At 43.7% G+C, this 21,780-nt stretch overlaps 4 protein-coding genes across 5 annotated transcripts in view; 3 read left to right on the top strand and 1 right to left on the bottom strand.

The window, feature by feature from the left end:
• Positions 1 to 5,235, top strand: part of LOC108598529 — a 102,936-nt gene extending 97,701 nt beyond the window's left edge. The window contains 7 exon segments of the mRNA XM_033294043.1: positions 170 to 354; positions 356 to 397; positions 400 to 2,868; positions 2,870 to 2,965; positions 2,967 to 3,399; positions 3,818 to 4,243; positions 4,298 to 5,235. Of these exon segments, the coding sequence (XP_033149934.1) occupies positions 170 to 354; positions 356 to 397; positions 400 to 2,868; positions 2,870 to 2,965; positions 2,967 to 3,399; positions 3,818 to 4,243; positions 4,298 to 4,539 (3,893 nt within the window). The 3' untranslated portion in view covers positions 4,540 to 5,235.
• Positions 5,236 to 8,999: 3,764 nt separating this feature from the next.
• LOC108608173 (sodium- and chloride-dependent GABA transporter ine) lies at positions 9,000 to 16,598 on the top strand. Of its 2 annotated transcripts, XM_017999431.2 has the most exons (9): positions 9,000 to 9,741; positions 9,795 to 10,068; positions 12,025 to 12,203; positions 12,796 to 12,930; positions 14,668 to 14,797; positions 14,848 to 14,940; positions 14,998 to 15,949; positions 16,007 to 16,183; positions 16,244 to 16,598. In XM_017999431.2, the coding sequence occupies exons 1-9, from the start codon at positions 9,066 to 9,068 to the stop codon at positions 16,502 to 16,504; spliced, it is 2,877 nt and encodes a 958-aa protein (XP_017854920.2). In that variant the 5' UTR covers positions 9,000 to 9,065; the 3' UTR covers positions 16,505 to 16,598. The 2 variants fall into 2 exon arrangements, with proteins under 2 accessions (XP_017854920.2, XP_033148915.1); XM_033293024.1 differs by lacking the exons at positions 9,000 to 9,741; positions 9,795 to 10,068 and adding an exon at positions 10,469 to 10,648.
• Positions 16,592 to 19,505, bottom strand: LOC108608174 (polyphosphoinositide phosphatase). The gene is made up of 4 exons (XM_033293025.1): positions 19,348 to 19,505; positions 18,522 to 19,289; positions 17,611 to 18,466; positions 16,592 to 17,542 (listed from the first exon to the last, which is right to left on the bottom strand). The coding sequence occupies exons 1-4, from the start codon at positions 19,426 to 19,428 to the stop codon at positions 16,626 to 16,628; spliced, it is 2,622 nt and encodes an 873-aa protein (XP_033148916.1). The 5' UTR covers positions 19,429 to 19,505; the 3' UTR covers positions 16,592 to 16,625.
• A 123-nt stretch (positions 19,506 to 19,628) lies between these two features.
• Positions 19,629 to 21,608, top strand: LOC108601165. The gene is made up of 3 exons (XM_017989101.2): positions 19,629 to 19,828; positions 19,899 to 20,288; positions 20,344 to 21,608. The coding sequence occupies exons 1-3, from the start codon at positions 19,673 to 19,675 to the stop codon at positions 21,382 to 21,384; spliced, it is 1,587 nt and encodes a 528-aa protein (XP_017844590.2). The 5' UTR covers positions 19,629 to 19,672; the 3' UTR covers positions 21,385 to 21,608.
• Positions 21,609 to 21,780: the final 172 nt, after the last annotated feature.

Below are 21,780 nucleotides of genomic sequence, written 5' to 3'. Positions count from 1 at the left end.
AGGAAGTTATTCCATTGCCACACTTATTCTCACTCCTTGAAGTTCATCTCCAAACGCATAAATATTCTGAGACTCACTCTAAACTCATTTCTCTGTTATCTCGTCTTATCTCAATTCATATTGAGTGTGAAAATAATTAATCATTTACTAATTAATAAATCTTCTTTAGCATCCGATGTCATCACCGTGGGCTGCAAGGCCAATTCGGACTGTCCTGTTTCGGAGGCCTGCATCAATGCGCAGTGCATCAATCCATGCAACTGTGGCCCACACGCCGAGTGCATAGTGAAGAACCATCATCCGATCTGCTACTGCCAGCCGGGCTACTCCGGCAATGCGCAATACGGCTGCGCGCCCACTTGGCTGCCAAGCTGATGAGGAGTGCGCCGATGATCAAGCAGTGTCCTGAACAGCGAGTGCATCAATCCCTGCCTGACCACCGATCCTTGTGCCTTGAATGCCGAATGCTACGGACGTAATCATCGCGCCAGTTGTCGCTGTCCCGCCGGACTCGAGGGCGATCCGTTCGTGCGCTGTGTGCGCCTGGAATGCCATTCCGACCACGACTGCTCATCGAACCTCGCGTGCGTGTCCAATCAGTGTGTGAATCCTTGCGCTCAGAGTCCTTGTGCGCAGAATGCTCAATGCCAGGCGCTGCAGCATCGCGCTGTGTGCCGCTGTCCGGAGCAACTGCCGCTGGGCAATCCCTATGCCTACTGCGAAGCTCGCGCTGTCACCCCCATCTGCCGTGATGACGGCGACTGTCCAAGCGGATTGGCCTGCATTGATGCCGCCTGCAAAAATCCCTGCACGGAGCTCTCGCCCTGCGCCAGAAGCGCTCACTGCAGCGTCCTGGACAGCGTCCCAGTTCGCACAATGGTCTGCGAGTGTCCCGAATCCCAAGTGCCCGATGCCAGCGGCGAGTGCCGCCAGCTTGTGCTGCAAAGTCCACCCGGCTGTGAATCCGACGCCGACTGCTCGGATCAGGAGGCTTGTGTGCATCGCCAGTGTCGCAATCCTTGCAACTGCGGCACCAACGCCATCTGCCAGGTGCAGCAGCATCGCGCCGTGTGCAGCTGCCAGGACGGCCTCGAGGGTAATCCCTATGCCGCCTGTCGCTCCATTGGCTGCCGCGTCGACGGCGAATGCGACAGCGGCAAGGCCTGCATCAATGGCAACTGCCTGAATCCCTGTCTGATCAACGATCCCTGTGGCCAGCATGCCGAGTGCTATGTGCAGTCGAGTCGCGCTCAGTGCCGCTGCTTGAGCGGCTATCGCGGTAATCCCTACGAGCGCTGCCGCGTCATTGGCTGCAGCAGCAACAGCGACTGCCCCATGGACAAGGCCTGCCACAACGAGCAGTGCGTCAATCCCTGCGTCTACCAGAACCAATGCGCCCCCAATGCCGAGTGTCGTCCACAGAATCATTTGGCTGTGTGTCGCTGTCCCAGCAACTATCTGGGCAATCCCTATGTGGACTGCCATCTGGAGCAGCAGCCCGCCTGCAAGCTGGACACGGACTGTCCGTCCCGCTTGGCCTGCATCAACGAGCAGTGCGTCGATCCCTGCCTGGTTCTCGAGCCTTGCCAGCGTCCTGCCCAATGCCAGGTGACACCCACAGCGCCAGTGCGCACCATGATCTGCGTTTGCCCGGATGGCTACATCAGCAGCGGCAGCGGCAGCTGCAAACCCACCCAGAGCGTTGTCAAGGTGGGCGGCTGCATCTCCGATACGGACTGCCCAGCGGACAAGTCCTGCGTGCGCGGCATTTGCCGCAATCCTTGCAACTGCGGCATCAATGCCGAGTGCCGCATCAAGGATCACAAACCGGTGTGCACCTGTCGCCAGGGCTACGAGGGTAATCCCGAGTTCGAGTGCGCCAAGCTCGAGTGCAGCATCAACTCGGACTGCCCGGCTACGCACGCCTGCAGGAATCAGCTCTGCGTGCCCGCCTGCCAGGGCGAGCAATGTGGTCCGCATGCCGAGTGCCTGGCCATTGATCATCGCGCGGTGTGCGAGTGCGCGCCTGGACATCAGGGCAATGCTCGCTTGGGCTGCACGCCTCTGGGCTGCCGCACCAACGACGAATGCCCCACGGACAAGGCCTGCGTCAATGGCAAGTGCGCCGATCCCTGCGAGACAACCGCCATCTGCGCCAGCGACGAGCGCTGCAAGGTCTACCAGCATCAGCCGCAATGCGCCTGCCCACCGGGCACCCAACCTGGACGCAATGGCTGCGAGCAGGAGCGCGTTGTGCCCATTTGCGTCAGCGACAGCGACTGCCCCAGCCAGCGCGCCTGTCTGCACGGCGAGTGCGTCAATCCCTGCAATGCCACCCAACCCTGCGGCGTCAATGCCGAGTGCCGCGTCCTGGACACGCTGCCAGTGCGCACTATGATCTGCGAGTGCCTCGAGGGCTACACCGGCAATGCCGCCGTCCAGTGCGACAAGCGCTCGCTCTGCGTCATCGAGAAGGGCTTCGTGCGCGATGTGGACGGCCAGTGCGTCTGCCCACCCGGCACAGCGCTGGACATCTATGAATACTGCACTCCTTGCCTAGTGGAGCAGGGCTATCGCATTGATGAGAGCGGTCACTGCGTCTGCGCCTTGGAGCGCGGCATGGTCATCGACGAGCGTGGTCGCTGCACCTGCCCCATCGAGCTGGGCTACCGTCTCACCCCACAAGGTGAATGCCAGCCCGTGGAGCAGCCCGAGTGCACCAGCAATGAGCAATGCGCCGACAATCGCTACTGCAATCCCGAGACCAAGACCTGCGAAGATCCCTGCCTCACTAAAGTCTGCGGCGTCAATGCCTTCTGCAACGCCGTCAACCATCGCGCCCAGTGTCAATGCATCACTGGCTACACCCGGCAATCCGGAGCTGTACTGCAACCACACCAACTTCCGCACCGACTTCCCTCGTCCCGACATGGTCGTCAGCTGTTTGGCTGATGGCGTCCAAGTCGGAAATCCACATCACCGAGCCTGGCTTCAATGGCGTGCTCTACGTCAAGGGCCACAGCAAGGACGAGGAGTGTCGTCGTGTCGTCAATCTGGCGGGCGAAACTGTGCCACGCACTGAAATCTTCCGCGTCCACTTTGGCAGCTGCGGCATGCAGGCGGTGAAGGATGTCGCCAGCTTCGTGCTGGTCATACAGAAGCATCCCAAGCTGGTCACCTACAAGGCCCAAGCCTACAACATCAAGTGTGTCTACCAAACCGGCGAGAAGAATGTCACGCTCGGCTTCAACGTCTCCATGCTGACCACAGCGGGCACCATCGCCAACACTGGCCCGCCGCCCATCTGCCAAATGCGCATCATCACCAACGAGGGCGAGGAGATCAACTCTGCGGAAATCGGCGACAATCTGCGACTGCAAGTCGATGTCGAGCCAGCCAGTGAGTACCAGTTACCAAAAATAATTGAATAATAATGCGGGATTATTTGAGATTATATAAAAAATTGAAAATAATGCGAAGATAATCTTTATTTTGGATTATCTTCAAAACTTTCAATTATTTTAGATTTATTTAAACAAATTTTATTTGAGAAAGCAGCCAAGAATCAGCTACAAATCAAATCAGCTACAGCTCGCAAATATATTCTAATATTTTCTTTTATAAATTTTGTATTTGCTTTGTATAAAAATAATTGAAAATCATTTGGAAATAATTGAATATAATCTATTATTTTCAAGCTTTTTAATAATAACAGTCTCGCAATTGTTTTTTCAATTCAATCGAAACCAAAAATTATTGTAATATAATCAATATTTAATCTTTATTAAACTAATTTTTTTTTAATTTTCACTTGCAGCTATTTATGGCGGCTTTGCGCGCTCGTGTATTGCCAAGACCATGGAGGACAATGTTCAGAACGAGTATCTGGTGACGGATGAGAACGGCTGCGCCACCGATACGAGCATCTTTGGCAACTGGGAGTACAACCCGGACACCAACAGTCTGCTCGCCAGCTTCAATGCCTTTAAGTTCCCCTCCAGCGACAACATTCGATTCCAGTGTAACATACGCGTCTGCTTCGGCAAATGCCAACCTGTGAACTGTGGTGGCTACAACGCGTTCGGACGTCGTCGTCGCGCCATTGCGGACAACTCCAGCGATACAACAGCCATTGCCAGCAGCTCCGGCGTGGAGGGACAACTGCGCGAGGAGATCACCATCTCATCGAATGCCATACTGACGTTCGAGAAGCGCAGCGGTCCTGGTCTGAACGATGCCAACAGTAAGCAAACAAACTTTAATTTAATGCATAAAGCTAACTTATTGTTTATTACAGTTAAACCTGCGGCTCAGCGTGTGGAGGATATCTGTGTGTCGATGGTTGGCTTGATTATTGCCTTGGTCATAACAGCGCTGCTGGCTTTGGTAGCCGTTGCTGTCGCTGTCTCCTGCTGGCTCATGGCCTACAGGCGCAGACCCAAGACCTTGGCGCCACTGCCGCATCCACCAGAGTTCCCCAATCCGCTGTTCGCCAATGCGGACGCCGCTCCAGAGCCCACACCGGACTATCTCTCCTAAAAAGAAGTAAAACCAACTAAACACAAATACGACAAATAAACACACCTAGCTATAAATTTAGTTCATAAGACACACAAGCAAACAAACAATTGAATATTTGACAAGCAAGTGCAAAAAGCCAGGCCAACGAAATTTAATTTCGCCAGCAAGAGAAACAAATATAGAACGAACAAGAGAAAAAGCAAAAGTACAGTTGTGAGCTGAAATTGAAAAGTCGCTGACCGTTTATAAAACGCTCACGACCAAGCAAATGAAAAATGAATATAATAATGTAAAAATTGAAAGAGAATTGCATACATTTTAAGAAAAATAATTTTATTATTAATTTTGTATTAACAACAGTTTGATTTAGTTCTGTTTTCCACACTTCCGTCCTTACTAATATGAGAATTTTGCGTAGTTGAAAGTAAATTTATAATTTTTTTAGAACGAAACTGCCAAAATCAATAGAATTCAGCATTTAGAGCAAACAGCTACAAAGGAATTCTCGTTTGCTAACGACAACTTCTTCATTAGTCGATTTTATAATTAATAATAATTTTTTGTGTAATATACAGTTAGAGACTTCCTATAAATGTTTAGGGTTTTGGGTAGTAGTCAATCACAGAACACTTTGTATCATAGCACACACACACAGACAGACACACAGACACTTTAATGCAACTACTACTATTTTGTATTTTAATGACCTGAGAGCTCGCCTTTTAAAATTCAAAACTGCCTTCGAAATAATATTTTCCAACACAAGTAAATGAAAAATACTCTTTTAGCAGTAAGCAGCAGCTTTTTGAGTTATATGCACACACACACACATATAACCTAAGAACAATATGTAAACGATTGTTCCGCCAGGCTTATAATTCAAAAACACACACACACACACACACACTTGAGGCATTCAACTCAAAGCTGCAACAGCATATAATATTAATAATTAATAATAATATACTGCCACTGAGGCGTCCATAGCGCACAAATGATTTAAAGCATAGAGAGAGCTTAGGAAAATATCTAAGGTTTGTTTTTAATTTTAAACAATGCAAAGCAACAACGACTAATGGAGGATTTGATTTTGAGCTATAACTGCAATCTCTTAACTATACTACTACTACTACTACACACTACCGTATGATTAACCAATTATTTTTGTAGTTTTTTAGTCAATTAATATATAATTGTTGTGATTGTTTTAAATGCAAGAAAAGTAAAGAAAAAAAAAGAAAACATACTTCCACTAATTTACTAATACATAGCGCGAGAAAGTATAGCAACTACTTAAAAAATGCAACGAATAACGGCGCGTTAAAAGCCCCCACTAAATCTTCCACAAGCTTGCAGTTCATTGCTGGCTGCATCAACTGTCAACGCGCCCGAAATTATGCAGCGAAATTTTAGTTTCTGTCGCTTGTTCATAGTTAATGCAGCCATTTGTTGTTCGGCTTTGGCTAGTATTAGTGGTAACGCGCTGCTATAATTAATTAAATTATTCAAGATGAAAGTTTTAAATTAATATTATTAAACGTAAACAAAATGTATAGTCACTACTTTAAGCCGAGGCGCGAGAAACAAAAAAAACACACACACACAAGCAGACATTTCTTTATAATACGAGTAAATAGCAAAGAGAATACCATTTATTACACACACAGCTACAGTTTTAAATTTGTAAATAATACAATTAAATGGTATTTCCTTATTTTTTAGCAGCGCATTCTTTTGTGTTCAGGTTTTAACAGCAAATATGCCAGCTATAAAATTATTCTCTCTTATCGAATGCATGCAAAAGACATAAAGTGCACAAAATAATTATAAACAAATTCGCTCACAATTAATATAACAACTTTTATTTTTTCTTTGACATTCCATACAATTTTCAATAGATTTATTGATAACAAATACTTTTTGCACTGGCAGCAAATATTAAAAACAAAATATTGTAAAAAGCAAACAATAGTTAAATTGTAATTATAAAGAATTGTATTTAAAAAAAACGAAATAATTTTAATCGCTTATTGTAAACTAATAAATATTAAATGAATATGAATAAAGAAATATAAAAAAAAAAATGTTAAACGCTTCTCTCTGATAAACAAAATTTAAGTATAATGCTAAATATGTTTATTGTTTTATTAGTTGTATTTTAAATTTATGGCAAGCTATGTTTTGGCTGAGCAACAGGTTGTGGTTATTATCAGATGCCGCACCGGAAAACCGGTCACAATAGTCCGTTTGCCGCTAAACGAAAGCGAGAGCCAACGAAAGAGCGAAAGGGCGCGAGAGGGAGCGAGAGAGAGAGAGAGAGAGCGAACGAGCGTGAGTCTGAGTAACCGAAAGTTTCCAAGCAACTACATCTAGCTGCAAACGATATTCGCAAACGTGGATCAGTTGACATTTGACAGCGCGCGTGTTTGCACGTTTCTTGCAAAGATTCTCGACTCGGCTCGGCTCAGCGGAGCACACCCTAAGTCACTTGGGCATGCTTGTCATGGAAATTCGTGTGTTTTGGAAGTTAGTCTAAAAATGAATTAATTAAAACGCCCACGCACAACTTACACACATACATTGCGTATACGCAACGTTATCGCCGCACGCCGGGTAATTGATTAGACTTAACAATGCCGTGTGTCCAAGCTGATTTTGATTATGCTTATATAGATTAAAATTAACCATTGTATGTTTGTTTGCGTGAGCGTAACAAATTGAATAAATCGCTGCAAAGTTGAATGCATTACAAAATTGCAGAAAATGATTTAAATTACTCGCGCGCTGCTGATTATTGTTAATGTCAATTGACTTTATGGGCATAATGACTGCAATTGTGTGTATATTGAAATTTAAAAGCCGAAACGTGTTGAATTTTTGTTTTGTGTTTTAATCAATGTCAAAAAGTGCAATAAAAATTTCAAATAAAAAAAAACAAACTTGTATACTATTTTATCTTGTTTTTATCATTGTTTGTTGTTGTTTGTTCGCTGATTAGCAACAACTGACAAAACACTAAATGCCTATACGCAATAAGATAAAAAAGCAACAAATAACCAAATACAAACAAATGTTGTATAATGACAAAAAACAAAACTAAACAATATTATTGCATTGAGTGTTTTGAGTGTTTGCTAAGTATGGACAGCAGCTTCATTAACACAGATGTTTTGTTTTTGTTGCTCGCTAGTTTTAGTGTGTAGATAAAATACTTAAAGCAGCTCTATTTGTAAGCTAATTTTTATAGCCGCAGCTTTTTATGCGTATGTGCATAAATATATAAATCAATAAACTTGGGCTTAGCGCTTAGCTCATGCAAATTGCAAATTCAATTTACATAGCACATGGTCAGACATCAATAAATTCCATTACAATTCAACGCTATGGAAATGATATATGCGCGTAATTAATTATTACAATGTATAATTGTCTTAAGCTTTGCGCTGCTTTGAACCCAAGTGTGTGACCTTTGCGCCTGCAGAGTCACTGGAGCATCAAGCGCCATATAATTGCGTTTGTTTCTATATATGAGGCATGCCTCATCAAACAATTTATGACGTAGCGCTAGGCTTAACTATGAATCAATCTAAACTTTCAAATGGCACGCAAGTCATAAATAAATGTATGTATATATAAGTTAATGCGACAGCAGACTGACAGCAGCGCAGGTTGGGGGGCAAAGAGGGATTTGCCACTTTCAGGCGTCGTAAAGTTAAAGATAAGATACCATTTTGTATCTTTGTATCTCAGATGTCAAGCACTGATGCGTGAGTATCTCTGTTTGAGCTGTGTGCGCTAAAAGTGTTTGACTTTAACTCTGATAAAAACAAAATCAAGTAACAACAAGCATGTGCTTGTTTATTTATATAAATAAACAATTGTAAATTGTGCGGAAGGCGCAAAAAAAAATAGAGAAATGTAGCATTAAAGCCACTCGTAAAAATGAAAATTAAATTAAAGGCTTTACTTTAATTTAATAGCTTACGTTAACTAGGTTAACAAGAGCTGTTATCTTTGCTGCGCTGACATAAATAATGGAAATAACCTTGACATCGTAGCAAAAATATGAAATGCTCATGTCTCAAATAAAATAAATAAAGTAACAAGTTAAGCAGAACTTTTATGAAAATAATATTGCAAAAAAATTTAGAAATCTAAAAATGAAATGTGAAAATATGCAAAAATGCATGAAGTGAGTGATTTTAGAAGCTGCTTGCTATTTAAAGTTTAAACATGTATTTATTTTTATTAAGTAAATATCTCGCACACGCAGCAGCAACAAGCATGAGATAAATAAATAAATAAAAATAATAATGACATTGTGATGCTCAAGGCATAAATGTGATTTAGAAAATTATGACAACCGCAACAGCAAACAGAAAATAACAATAACAGCAACAACAACTAATGAGCATTAAAATGATAAATAAACAACAACAACAAGCAGAGGCTAACATGAATTTATGATTGAGCAGCAGCAACCACAAGACCAAGACAACAACAAAAACAACTGAAAACTAAAAGCAAAAACAACTGCGCACAACATGGCGGATCAAAGCCAAGATAACAACAGTGCTGACGCTCAACAGACGCTGACCAAGACAGCATCCTCGCCCACTGCCCTGAACGTGGTAACCAAACGTGCCACGCCCACTGCCCAAATGCCGCAGCGTCAAAGCCAACTGTCGGATAGCGGCGCCGAGAGCTGCGGCGACGGCGACGAAGCCACGCGCCTCATACGCCAGCACTCAACGCGGCCACACAAGTTCATCATCATACCAGCCACGCCGGGAGTGAGCAGCAGCTCCGAGACACCACTGCCATTTCGCCAGGTCAACTCCACCACATCGCTGGCAGCCATGGCCGCGGCGCTGCACAAGCCAGCGCCACGTCAGCCCTCGATCAAGTCCAGGCCTAGCTCGGATGTTATACAGCCGGCACAGCAGCAGCAGCTGTTGATGCCGTTGATGCCACAAGCAGCAGCATCCACTTCAACGGTGACGTTTACTCTGGATGATGGCGATACGGGCGTGGGTCCGACTGTTGCGTATGCGCCACAAGTTTACTGCACGCCTGCCATATCGTCATCGCCTGCTACGCTCACCTGCACCACCACCACCACCATGTCTGGTGGCGAACCGCTAATGGTGTCGCCTTTGAGCTACGATCTGCGCTCACGCCTGGGCAGTCATCACAGCAGCATGCGCTCCGTGGTCTCAGGTAAGTCTTAGCTACATTATGTGTTAGAATTGCTTTGACCTTTGAGCCCACAGCTTATTTGCCTGGTCTTAGTGACAGCAGCTGCAATCTGGCAGCGATGGGCGCCAGTCTGCATCCCAATCCGCTCTACATGCAGCCGCAATCCTCGCTCAGAGGCAGTTCCTATAACTTTCACGAGCTCGGCAATCAGATCTACTCGGATGTAACCTCAGTGCGCTCGCTAGCCTCCATTGGCATTGGCTCCACCGACGGACGCAAGCTTGTCATACGACGCGTGCCCACCACAGCCAACGAGCTCTTCGACATGGTCAATCCACAGACACCGCAGTAAGTGAAGTTTCAAGCTTTATTTCTTGCCGTGTAGCAAGTCACACCCACTTTAGAATTTCTCCCACCCCACCACTTAAAGTCGTCTTAAATTTTGGCACCCACTTGTAGTTTGCAGCATAAAAATTGAGCAAATATTATCACAGCCATAAACTGGCCAAACACATTATTTTAACACCATGAGCTCGCATGTTGGATTTGATAAGCTCGCAAGCAACACCTGAGCTTTATTTTTATAAGCCATGTTCCCAAAGGCAGCTAAATAGCTCTACATGTGTATTAAACACATATTGATCTAAGCAATTGACGCCTGGAGGCTTCGCCGTTCCATTTGCTGTTCAATTCGCAAGCCATAGGCGCCAGGCTATAGTCAGTCCGGTGGCAACCAACGAACGGTGCAGTTGCGCTTCATTTCGAAAACGTTTAATAAAAAGTCCGCATGGATAACGTGAAACATATATAACTCGCTCTATAGCATTTATATATAAAGGATCAAGATGGCGCAGCGCAACGATTTTGATGCGCAGTCCTCGAAACACTCGGAACAATCCGCTTTTCGCTTTAATCGTGTGGCCAAAGTGTAAGCGCTAAGCTTAACTGATTATATAACTTACAGATAGATCGTGCTATTTGCTTAGATCAAGTGCTTAATGGCATTCAATTGTGATTCCAGTTTATTTTTGATGCGCTGTTTGCTTTTGCTGTTAGCGAAATGCTGCTGATTAAATTTTAACATTTATTTAAGCCCTAAAGTGGCCTGTTTAAGTTTGTGTTCAACACTTTTGATCAGCTTTTATATTATTTATAGAAAAATAGCTGCAGTCAAGTGTGACACGTGCCAATCTCAGTTCTATAAAAATTATTCAATTTCATACAGAGCAAATAAAGCTTATAAATTTGCTAAAAATTTGATGCGATGCCATACAAGTTGGTGAACTAGTCGTATACATAATATTGAAATAAGGAATTAAAAGCGGCTCAAAATATCAAAAGATTATTAAAAAATATAAAATAAGGAATTAAAAGCGGCTTAAAATATCAAAAGATTATTAAAAAAATATAAAATAATTGGGTTGGTCCACTTTTATTATAAAAACATATAAAGCAAAAGTCGTTAATAATTACTGCTGATAAATTATAGTTGAGAAAAAATTCAATAACCAAATATTCAAGTCAAAGCAAAGAAAAGACAAACTACTTCAGGGTTTTAAGAAAATATTATCATAAGCTCCTACTATAAAAATATACTTAGCCTTTTTTATGTTTACAATATTACTAACCTTCTTTTTAAGGAGTAGAACTAAAGTAAAAAGATATTATTAAATATTTTTATATATTTTTGTATTTTATTATCGTTTTCTGCTTTACACTTTTGTAATCAAATTAGCGCCTTAAGCCTAACACAAGTCTCGTTTGGTTATGCAATTCATTCAAAATATATTTTGTTTGCAGCTTAAACGTAGCTAACAGCTCATTAAAGCGGCAGACGCTACTACAAAGCCCCAAAGCTTCTAGCTAACACCCCCAGTCGCAGTCCACAAAACGATTTCAATTTCAATTTCCATTACAAATACAAATCTCGGCGATCGGCGAGCAGCAACAATGCAACGGCATTTGACACCTTCAAAGCTGAAATCAGGCCCCATTGTTGCAGCCTGGCATGTGATTACTACAATTAAACTATTTGACGCACTATAAATAATGTTGTTGGGGGTCGTGTATGGGCTTAGGCTTTGGGCTTGTGGTGTGGTTTGTTTTCTGTGGGGGTCTGTGGTTACAGCGACAGAGAGACAGACACACAATGTCGGCGTTGACAGCAATTAGTTGCGCCTGGCTGGCTGACTATAATGCAAATAATAGTTATTGAGCTGAAGCTATAGTTATAGCGCAACAAGTGTTATATTTATTATATGCTACTATATCTTTTATTGTGGTTTTTTTGTTTTTTGTGCGTAGGCCGTTGGGCATTGATGATGATGACAGCTATGCGGACATGTCGGATGAGGTGGCCCACTTGAAGCCGCGCCAACAGCACTGGGCCAACAAAATGCAGTTTGTCTTGGCCTGCATTGGCTATTCGGTGGGTCTGGGCAATGTCTGGCGATTTCCCTACATGTGCTATAAAAGCGGAGGCGGTAAGTTACACAATTTACACAAATTCAGAGCGGCAAATACTTTGATAACAAGTCTGTGTGTTGCTAGTTGCTACTACAAAAATGTAATTTTCTGTTGTTTGCTTTTTGTTTTTGAGAAATTCGCGCTTTATGCGACATTTCCGCTGAGCGCTGAAAAGTCATAAATTAAAATTTTATTCAAGCTCGTCGCAAAAGTATAAAAAACCGACAAAATAAAGCGGTCACTGTCATCAGTCGCTGCTGCTTGACTCTCACTCTCGCCAATTGCCCCATCTCTTTCGCACTTTCTTGCCGCTGATCACGCGAGGCATTCGACGTAGTGCGTCCATCTTCATTTACACGACGCGCTGATAGCCACAGCCGTTTAGCCCCATTTACATTTCTCAGGCGCATTAGCGCGTATAATGAGCTGTCGTCCAACTTGAAACTCAGCTCTGCTCAGCTCTGATCTGTGCCTTATGCAATTTTGCAATTGTTGATGTCAAATATTTATAATTAATTTAATTTTGCTTACTTAGCTGCTACTGTCTGTGCTACTGTCTGTGCTACTAAATTGTTGTGTGCTATTTACAATACAATTTATCATTTGCAGGCGTGTTTCTAGTACCTTATTGCATAATACTCTTCATATGCAGCATACCGCTGCTGTTTATGGAGTTGTCGGTGGGTCAGTATACGGGCCGTGGTCCCATTGGCGCCTTGGGGCAGCTGTGTCCATTGTTCAAGGGTAAGTACATGAATTCAATTCAATACTAATTAAGTTTAAGTTAAAGACACAGTCATAAAATACCGTGCACTTGATAAGATATTAGAAATATTTGCAAGCAGCACTAGCTAGAGCTATAGCTATATATTTATTAATTTGCACAGCAGATAGCGCAACCTGACGTACGCGTAATATGCTTGCGCTCTCTCTCTCTCTCTCCCTCTCTCGCTTTGTGCTCGCTTGGCGGCCACACACCTGCGGCGCCATTTTGTTGACATATTTACACGCTCTGTGGGGCATTAGACAATGCAGCACTCGAACCATAACAAAGTTCATTGTCAAGGCTTTAACAAAAGCTGCCGAAAACACATTAATAAATAGTTATAAGCTGCACTTGTTCAAGATCTTATGTACATATAGTTTACACTCATCCTATGCTAATTAGCTGCTCTCATTGTTAGGGAACTGGCGTGAAAATACAAAAACATTGCTGAGCCAAAGCGGAAATGTTTTCTGTAACGATTTACGTACGCGTCTAACTCTCAACAAATTGCGAGATTGTTTATGACGCCCTCTCCCCCGCCCCTCCCACTGTCTGTCTGCATTTGAAAACAGTCAAAGGCCGCAGTCATAAATCCAATAAACAACATTACTTTGACATATTTGTAATGTGCTTAATTATTGTCAATATTTTGCTAGCAAACAAAACGCTTGCTCACCTCCCACATGCCCAAATGCTCCAGCTGAGATCAACTAATAAATATTAATGGCAACATTTTTAACCAAGACACGAGCATATATGCGTCTGCGTCTCTACTTGCCCCAATTGGCGTTGCGCTGACAATTATGCAGATGAATGCGAGTCTAGACTTCAGAGGCATGTGATCCAACTGCAACCGGTCTGATATGCAAGCGACCTGATTAATCGACTTAATGCAAAACTATCCATGATTTATTGAGATCAAATGTCAGAACTATGCAGTAACCAGGCTATAACTAAAACAATGCGCTTTTAATTTTAATCAACTGGCAGTAGTCAAGCATATAGACAGCTTAATTATCTGAAATTAAACAAGATAATGTAGTTGAGCTTGCCGTAATGCATCCCATGCATCCATGGGCGTATCTAGAGGCAGGCTGAATGTTAAGGGCTTAAAATGTAAACAATTTTAATAACAAATTCATATTTTCTCTATTACTCACATATATTAATATATGTACATCAATAAACTTAGCAATATATTTAAAAGTGAATTTGATCAACTGTCAATTTAATCAGATAATTATCTGTGTAACAAATGTTGGTTTTCTTTGAAACTCCCATTAATAAATTTTCTTTTTATACACTTTGACATTGGCATTGACGGCTGTCCATAGTTGACATTAGATAACATATAAATAATTAATCTTGTCAGTTTTTTGTAAACATCAAACTTTTAAAGTTAGTAAGCGCAGCTGCTCTGATTAAACTGCTTTCAAATTTGCAAATGTTTATTTAGAAAATACTTACTTTACTTACCTTCTGTTTTATCATCCATTGTTCAGTTTTATCCAATTCAAATTGAACTTTTACATTCAAAATGAATTTAGTACTTTGTAAACTCAACTGTATGAAGTTAAGTTTTAATTTTATTTTATGTTATTTCAATTTCGTTTAAATTGCTTCAAGAAACTCAAGCGGACCTTTTACTAAATTTAAATGTAAGATTAAATTCATAGTAAAAGTATTTTAATTAAGCTTTGATATTTATTGCGCAGGAGCGGGACTGGCCAGTGTGGTTGTATCCTTTCTGATGTCCACCTATTATAGCGTCATTATAGGCTACTCAATTTATTACTTCTTCACATCGTTCAAAACGGAAATGCCTTGGATTGACTGCGACAATAGGTAAGCAGGTTAAAGCCTCACATAGCTAATCTAATAATCTCTTATGACAGATGGAACACGCCGGACTGTTGGGTGCCGCAGCGCAAAGGGCTGAATGTGACTGCGCCGGACACATCGCGCACACCCTCCGAGGAGTTTTTCGAGTAAGTCTTACTTTACTTTAATTTATTTTATTACTGACACACAATTGTTTGCTGTAGAAACAAAGTGCTGCAGATTAGCCCGGGCCTGGAGTTTCCGGGCATGATGCGCTGGGAGCTGCTGGTCTGCTTGGTCTGCGCCTGGCTCATGGTATACTTTGCCACCTGGAAGTCCATTAAGTCGTCGGCCAAGGTGCGCTACTTCACAGCCACATTCCCCTTTGTGCTCATCATCATACTCATGTTTCGCGCCGTGACGTTAGATGGCGCTGCAGAGGGTTTGCGCTTCTTCTTCCGCCCCAACTGGTCGGAGCTGAAGGATGCCAATGTGTGGATCAATGCCGCCTCACAGAACTTCAACTCGCTGGGCATCAGCTTCGGCTCGATGATCTCCTTTGCCAGCTACAACAAGTACAACAATAACATATTACGAGATACAGTGGCAGTGAGTGTGGTTAATATGGTTACCAGTCTGCTGGTGGGCATCTTTGCCTTCTCCACGCTGGGCAATCTGGCGCTGGAGCAGAATACGAATGTGCGCGATGTCATAGGCGATGGCCCGGGCATGATATTCGTGGTTTATCCACAGGCAATGGCCAAGATGCCGTATGCTCAGCTCTGGGCTGTGATGTTCTTCTTCATGCTGCTCTGCCTGGGCTTGAATTCTCAATTTGCCATAGTTGAGGTGGTGGTCACCTCCATACAGGACGGCTTTCCACGCTGGATTAAACGGCATCTGGGCTATCATGAGATTGTGGTGCTGTTTGTCTGCGTCATCTCCTGCTTGTTTGGCCTGCCAAACATCATACAAGGTGGCATCTACTACTTCCAGCTGATGGATCACTATGCCGCCTCGGTGACCATCATGTTCTTGGCCTTTTGCCAAATGATTGCCATAGCCTGGTTCTACGGCACCGGGCGACTCTCGAAGAATGTTAAGCAAATGACAGGCAAGGCGCCCTCCATCTATTTGAAGGCCTGCTGGCTGGTGCTGGGACCCTGTTTGCTATTCGTAGGTTGCATCACTAAAGTTCAAAGACACTTTAGCTAAATCTTTATATTATTGCAGGCAATTTGGGTGCTGAGCTTAATTAATTACAAGGAGCCCACATATCACAATGGACGCTATACCTACCCGGATTGGGCCTATGGCATTGGCTGGATGTTCGCCAGCTTTTCGCTGATCTGCATTCCCGGCTATGCAGTCATCAACTTTATGCGCACCAGCGGTGACAGCTTTTGGGAGGTGCATTAAGCTCACTCCTACTCTTAACTTTGCTCTCTAAAATTTATTTATTATTTACAGCGCATTAAAGTTACGCTGCGTCCAAACATCTACGAGTGCAAGATCTGCGGTGAGCATCATTGCGAACACGACTATGCCGAACAGGAGCAGTATATGCTGGCGCAGGAGCTGGGCAATGTGTATAAGCCCACTACGACGAGCACACGGCCTGGTTACAATGCCATGAAAGCGTCCAGCTCAATGCCACATGGCGCGCATACAGAGTACACGTATCAGTCCAAGGAGGAGCAAGCAGCGCCCACGTCAGCAGCAGAGCGTTGAGCATCCAAAACGTAGAACGTTTCGTTTCCTGTTCAATTTTGTTAAACAAACTTTAAAAGTATTTTTTAAATAAGTAATTTGTTGTAATATTCCAGCAATAAATAATTATAATAATATTTAATTAACAAGCAGACACGGGCGGCGGCGGCGGCCTCACAGGCGCCGGCTTCGCCAGCCGTTGCACATACTGATATAATAAATCAAATTCTTCAAATTTAGGCACCGCATTGAAGTTACGCGGCGTATTGCAGTATTCCTTATAGATGCGCAAACTCTTTGCGGGCACGGTGGGAGGCTTGACGCTGAGATATGTGTCCGTGCCGTAGTCGCCCAGCGGACGCAGCGTTACGCCACGCAGCATCTTGGCCTGCTCATGCTCACGCTGAGCCACAGCTGTCTTCGCGTGCTGCGCTCCACCACTGGACAGCTTTGCCATTTGCACGTACTTCTTGTAGATGCTCATGTTTTGCTTGGAGGGCGTGCTGATGCTGCAGCCGTAGACCTCTTCCATGGCTGGCAGTATAGCGCTGAGCGTAAAGGGTGCAGGCTCTGCGGCCTCGGCTTGCTTGGCTTCCTTCTCGGCCAGACTGGTGCTGAGCTCTTCATCGCTGGAGCTGTCGTCGCCCTCATCGCTGGAGGAATTGCTGTTGGTGGAGCTCGTGGAGCTTTGGCCAGTCATTGAAGGATTCTGACGCGCTTTGCGCGATGTTTGTATTTGGCGCTGGAAAGGACTGTAGTTGGTGCGGAATGTGGGCATAAAGCGCGTGGCGAGCTGACTGATTTCAAACTCAATGTGCTCGCTTAGATCGGTCCACTTGAACGACTGATGATAGTTGGAGTACGAATCAATCATTTCCAGGCCATTGCTGTGCACGCGAAAGAGTTCCTTAACCAGCTTATTGGAGTCCGCGCAGGAGTAGGGCAAGCATTCGCGCACCTTATGACGCACCCAGTCCGTTATGGGCGCACTCGAGGTGCTGGGCACAAAGGCATTGTGCATATCATAGTCTGTCTGCAGCTCCCAAATAGGTTGATTTACTGCAAAGTAGTGGATAAATTTAAAAAATTATTTAAATAATTGACTTTGACACTGGCGTGCTTAATACAGGCAAAAGCTGGCTTGTAAAGTCCCAAGAATAAATTAATGCTCTGCTGCTTCTCCGTATCGCTGAATGTGTTGCTGTAGTAGCGACTGAGCGTTTGCATGACATCGTTGCCTTGTGAGGCCCAGGCGGCGGTCTTGCGATAGGTCTTTATGCGATGCACCAGCTGAGAGCCGCCATATTGGAGCGCCAAGGTATCGCCATGCTCCTCGTACAAGTGCTCCAGCATAGTAACGCAATCCGAGTCGAATTCCAGCTTGGCAGACTTTACAAAGCCCAGACGCTCCAGTTGATGTCCCAGCGCACACTTGCCAATGGCAAACTGCGCCGAGTTTGTGCGATCCAAGCAGTCCACGCAATTGGTGCGCACTATGCCTGTTTGCAGACTCAGCTCACTGCCACGACGCGCCTTGTAGAACATGCCAGTCTGCTGTATAATGCTCTCGGCATGCACAGCCAGCTGCTCCATGACATTGCCACCACTTTGTCGGCTGTGGCGCGCCATATCAAAGTGTATGTGCTTCATGTGATGCAGTGGCGGCAGAAACTGATTTAAGTAAACAATACTATTCTCTAGCTCCTTGGAGATAATAGACTCGTGCTTGCGACGCTCACGCTTCTTCACCAGATTCAGCATAATAAGTGGCGCACCATAGTGGAAAAGCAGTCGTTCAAAATGACGTGAGGGCGTCTGCGCAAACGGATCACAGATGTCCAGTTGTATAGGTGGCTTGGGCACCATTTTGCTTATGTCCTGTGACCAATGTGACGGTATGGAGCCACGCATTTGGGTAAAAGCACATAAGCGCTGGCCATCGCTGACAATCTGCTCTGTTTCCACTTCGTTGGCTACATCACCCTTCAAATATTTTTCAATTTACATTAAATTCACATCGAATATAAGATTTGCTCACCTGAAAATTGGCACCACGCTTCAAAAAACGCGTGCCGGCAAAGCGCGAACTGCGTCGTGCTATCAGGCAGACATTTACATGTCTGCCGTATATGCTAAAGCAAGATTGACTCACATAGCCATGCGTTACTTCCAGCAGCCAGTCCTTCAGCATTAGTCCCTCCATGGGCTGCAACAGATATGCATTCCAAACAAATCTTTTACGTGAATCACTGCGGAATGCATAGTCAACACGCTCATGTGCTTGGGCTACATTGTTGGTCAGCTTGTTCCAGTCGGGCAGTGGCTCATCACGCTCTAAATCGACTTTAGTGCCCACATAACGAGGAGCTGATTCATTATACTGCAGAGTGCGCGTTAAATCGTAGGAATATGAGAAGTAGAAATTGCTACGCAAATCAATATTTTGAAAGATGCGTTTATAACGCTCTTCATGTGGATGTGGCGGTCGCTGCGAAGTCACCTCATTGACGCGCACCATCACCGTATCCTTGATGGTATATATTAAATGCATGCCAATGTGGGCACAACATTTCCGCTTGGTCACTAATATCAGGTAATAGCCTTCCAAGAAGCGCACGAAGCCTAAAACACCATAGGCCGAGGTGACTTTAGGAGAACCAGACAGCGAAGAAACGAATCTTCTAATGTCCGAGCTATTAAACTCATTTGCATTTTCCTCAATGCTCAGGCGGTTCAGCGCCAGGCGATCGATGGTGAGTAAACGAAAACGCGTCTCTCGATTGTTGCTGCCCACTAAATATAAGCGCTGCAAAATATGAATGAATATAGTTAGTAATTTAATAGCAGCACCGATAAAAACTTACCGAGCGTGTCTCATATAAAACCACTTTTTGTATGCTGCTTATTAGGGGATTAAATATTATATTCGGGTTATCGTTATTCATACTGATTGCACGTTAATCAACACGTTGCACAGACAAAAGTTTTTAAATTATTTGCAAATTACATTTAGCTCTGCTTTGTTTTGATAATGAATTGTACACTGGATGACAGTTTGTTGACCGCAGCTGTTTTGCATATTTTTCGCATTTTTCTTGTAGAGCAACACTGGTCAGTTTTTGTATACGGCTTTTGTTTTGGTGTACATGCAAATGTACTTGTATTTTTAAGACTTAAAATTAAGTAAAAATGACGACGTGCGAAAATATTTGCCGTGTTTGTAGCAGTCCCGCCCAATATAATATCTTTGAAAAGATACCCTCATATCTACACGGTTCGCCAAATGAGTTTCTGAATTATCAGAAGCCCATAAACATTTTACTCGAAGAAACAACAGGACTGAATGTATGTAAAAGAAAACTTATGCCGCTTTACATATGTATGTGTATATATTTAATGTGCATTGTTTTTGCAGAACTCTCCCGAAGATGGACTGCCGTTACATATATGCGCTCTATGCATATCCTACTTAAAGCATGCCGTTACATTTCGTGAGCAGTGTATTAAAAATGCGCTTAGTTTAAAGCTAGTCGCGCTTTATCAACAACAATCAAAGGGCCGTATTAACATTAAGAGCGTCAGCGACAAGGAGAGTGCACTTATTACGGCAGATCAGCTGCGCTATGTGCAGCGACCCGTAGACAATTTGCTATTGAACAATCACAGCGCACATCTGGAAACAACAGACAAAGTGCATAAGAAACTGATAAATCAAGTGGCAACCCAAAGGGGCAACAACCGCACTGATGAGGAGCGTATCCGCTGTCTTAGCGAATTCTTATACAAGCAACGCAATCAGACACAGGTATGATAATTAAATTAGTCATAGCAACAACAAATTAATATAAACTCATACACAGGCTAGAATGGAGCTGCCTTCAACAAGCGGAGGCACCGGCAGCGGCAATGGTACTGCTGAGGACGAAGACTATGCAGCGGTCAGCTCCAGTGATGATAATGAAGAGAATGCATTGTCACGCAAAGACAAGAATTGCTATAACTACACCGAAACCAATTTTGAGGAGGATGATCCTATGGAGCAAGATCAGTTAAGGGACATTAAAGTCACTATACCGAAGCCCAAGTGGAAGGAGCACAAATGCCCAGCATGCTCCAAACGCTATATGCATGAGGACACACATAAAAATCATCTTGACAACTGTGTGGAATATCAATTCGTTAGCTTTATAGGTGAAGTGACAATGCTGCTGGAGATCAGGCAGCAGAAGATGGTTTCACCACACGAGTTTATTAGGCGTATGATTTTTGCTTTTTGCAAGACTTGCAACTGGTTGCAGGACCATGCCGTAGATACGCAGCTGGCTGACAAACTGAATAAGGTAAAATTAGGCAAAGGAGTTGCTGAAGTGCCACCGGAAACTGCTGAAAAGGCACAAGCAAGTAACTGGAATACGCTACTTTCACCCTCAAAGTTGGATGAGCCGTCGAATAGTTCGTTGTATCAGTTTAATCGTGGATCAACTACACCCATTACAGTCATGAATAATGTGTTATACGCTATAGAGCGCTCCGAGAGTCGCAATTCTCAACAGACACCCCATCCGGTGGTAATGAAACCAATACCAATACGCTGCTCTGCTGCAGCTGCTCAGACTGTTCCAGCTCCCCCAGTCTTACATGAGCGTGCCACATTCCTCCAAAAGTTACAACGTGCCACGGTGACGCCAAAACATCAACAGCAGCAACAATCGCCTGTGTCCGTGGCTAGTGCCAAGCTCTTGCCTATCTCGGCTGCACGCTGTAATCAATGCAACTTGCTGTTCGACTCGGTGAGTGAGCTGGAGCTACACAATGGTAAACATCACAATGGCCAAAGCAGCGCCAAAGACGATGACGCTGAAAGACGTCGCATAATTGCTTTATTCGAAGAAGACATTTAACTTAAATTATTTTATTTTATTTCAATCAGTTTAAGTACCCCGTGTGTTTCATTTTATTTTACTTGTGCATTGTATTTTAATTTGTTATTGTGTTACTTTATGTTTAACTAAAGTATTCTATTGTGATTTATGTTCTCACCACATTTAATGACGTACTCATACAAAAGTATTTTTAATAGAAATTTTAATATTTACAATAAGCTTAAGCATACTACGAAAACACAATTAAAACTTTTCCAGGGCATTAAACCCAATTCAAAATATAAAAATTTAATATTTATTATCACTCCTTAATAATAAGACGCCAATTTTTTTCAAAATGTTGATCCCTTTCTTTTACTGACATTCATTCGAAAGTATTTGTAACACAATTTTTATATATTTAGGATAAATAAC

This window comes from Drosophila busckii, chromosome 2L, assembly GCF_011750605.1.
Source record: "Drosophila busckii strain San Diego stock center, stock number 13000-0081.31 chromosome 2L, ASM1175060v1, whole genome shotgun sequence".
NCBI lineage: Eukaryota > Metazoa > Arthropoda > Insecta > Diptera > Drosophilidae > Drosophila > Drosophila busckii.
Note: the sequence above shows the minus strand (reverse complement) of the source record. Positions and strands in the feature narration are given on the sequence as shown.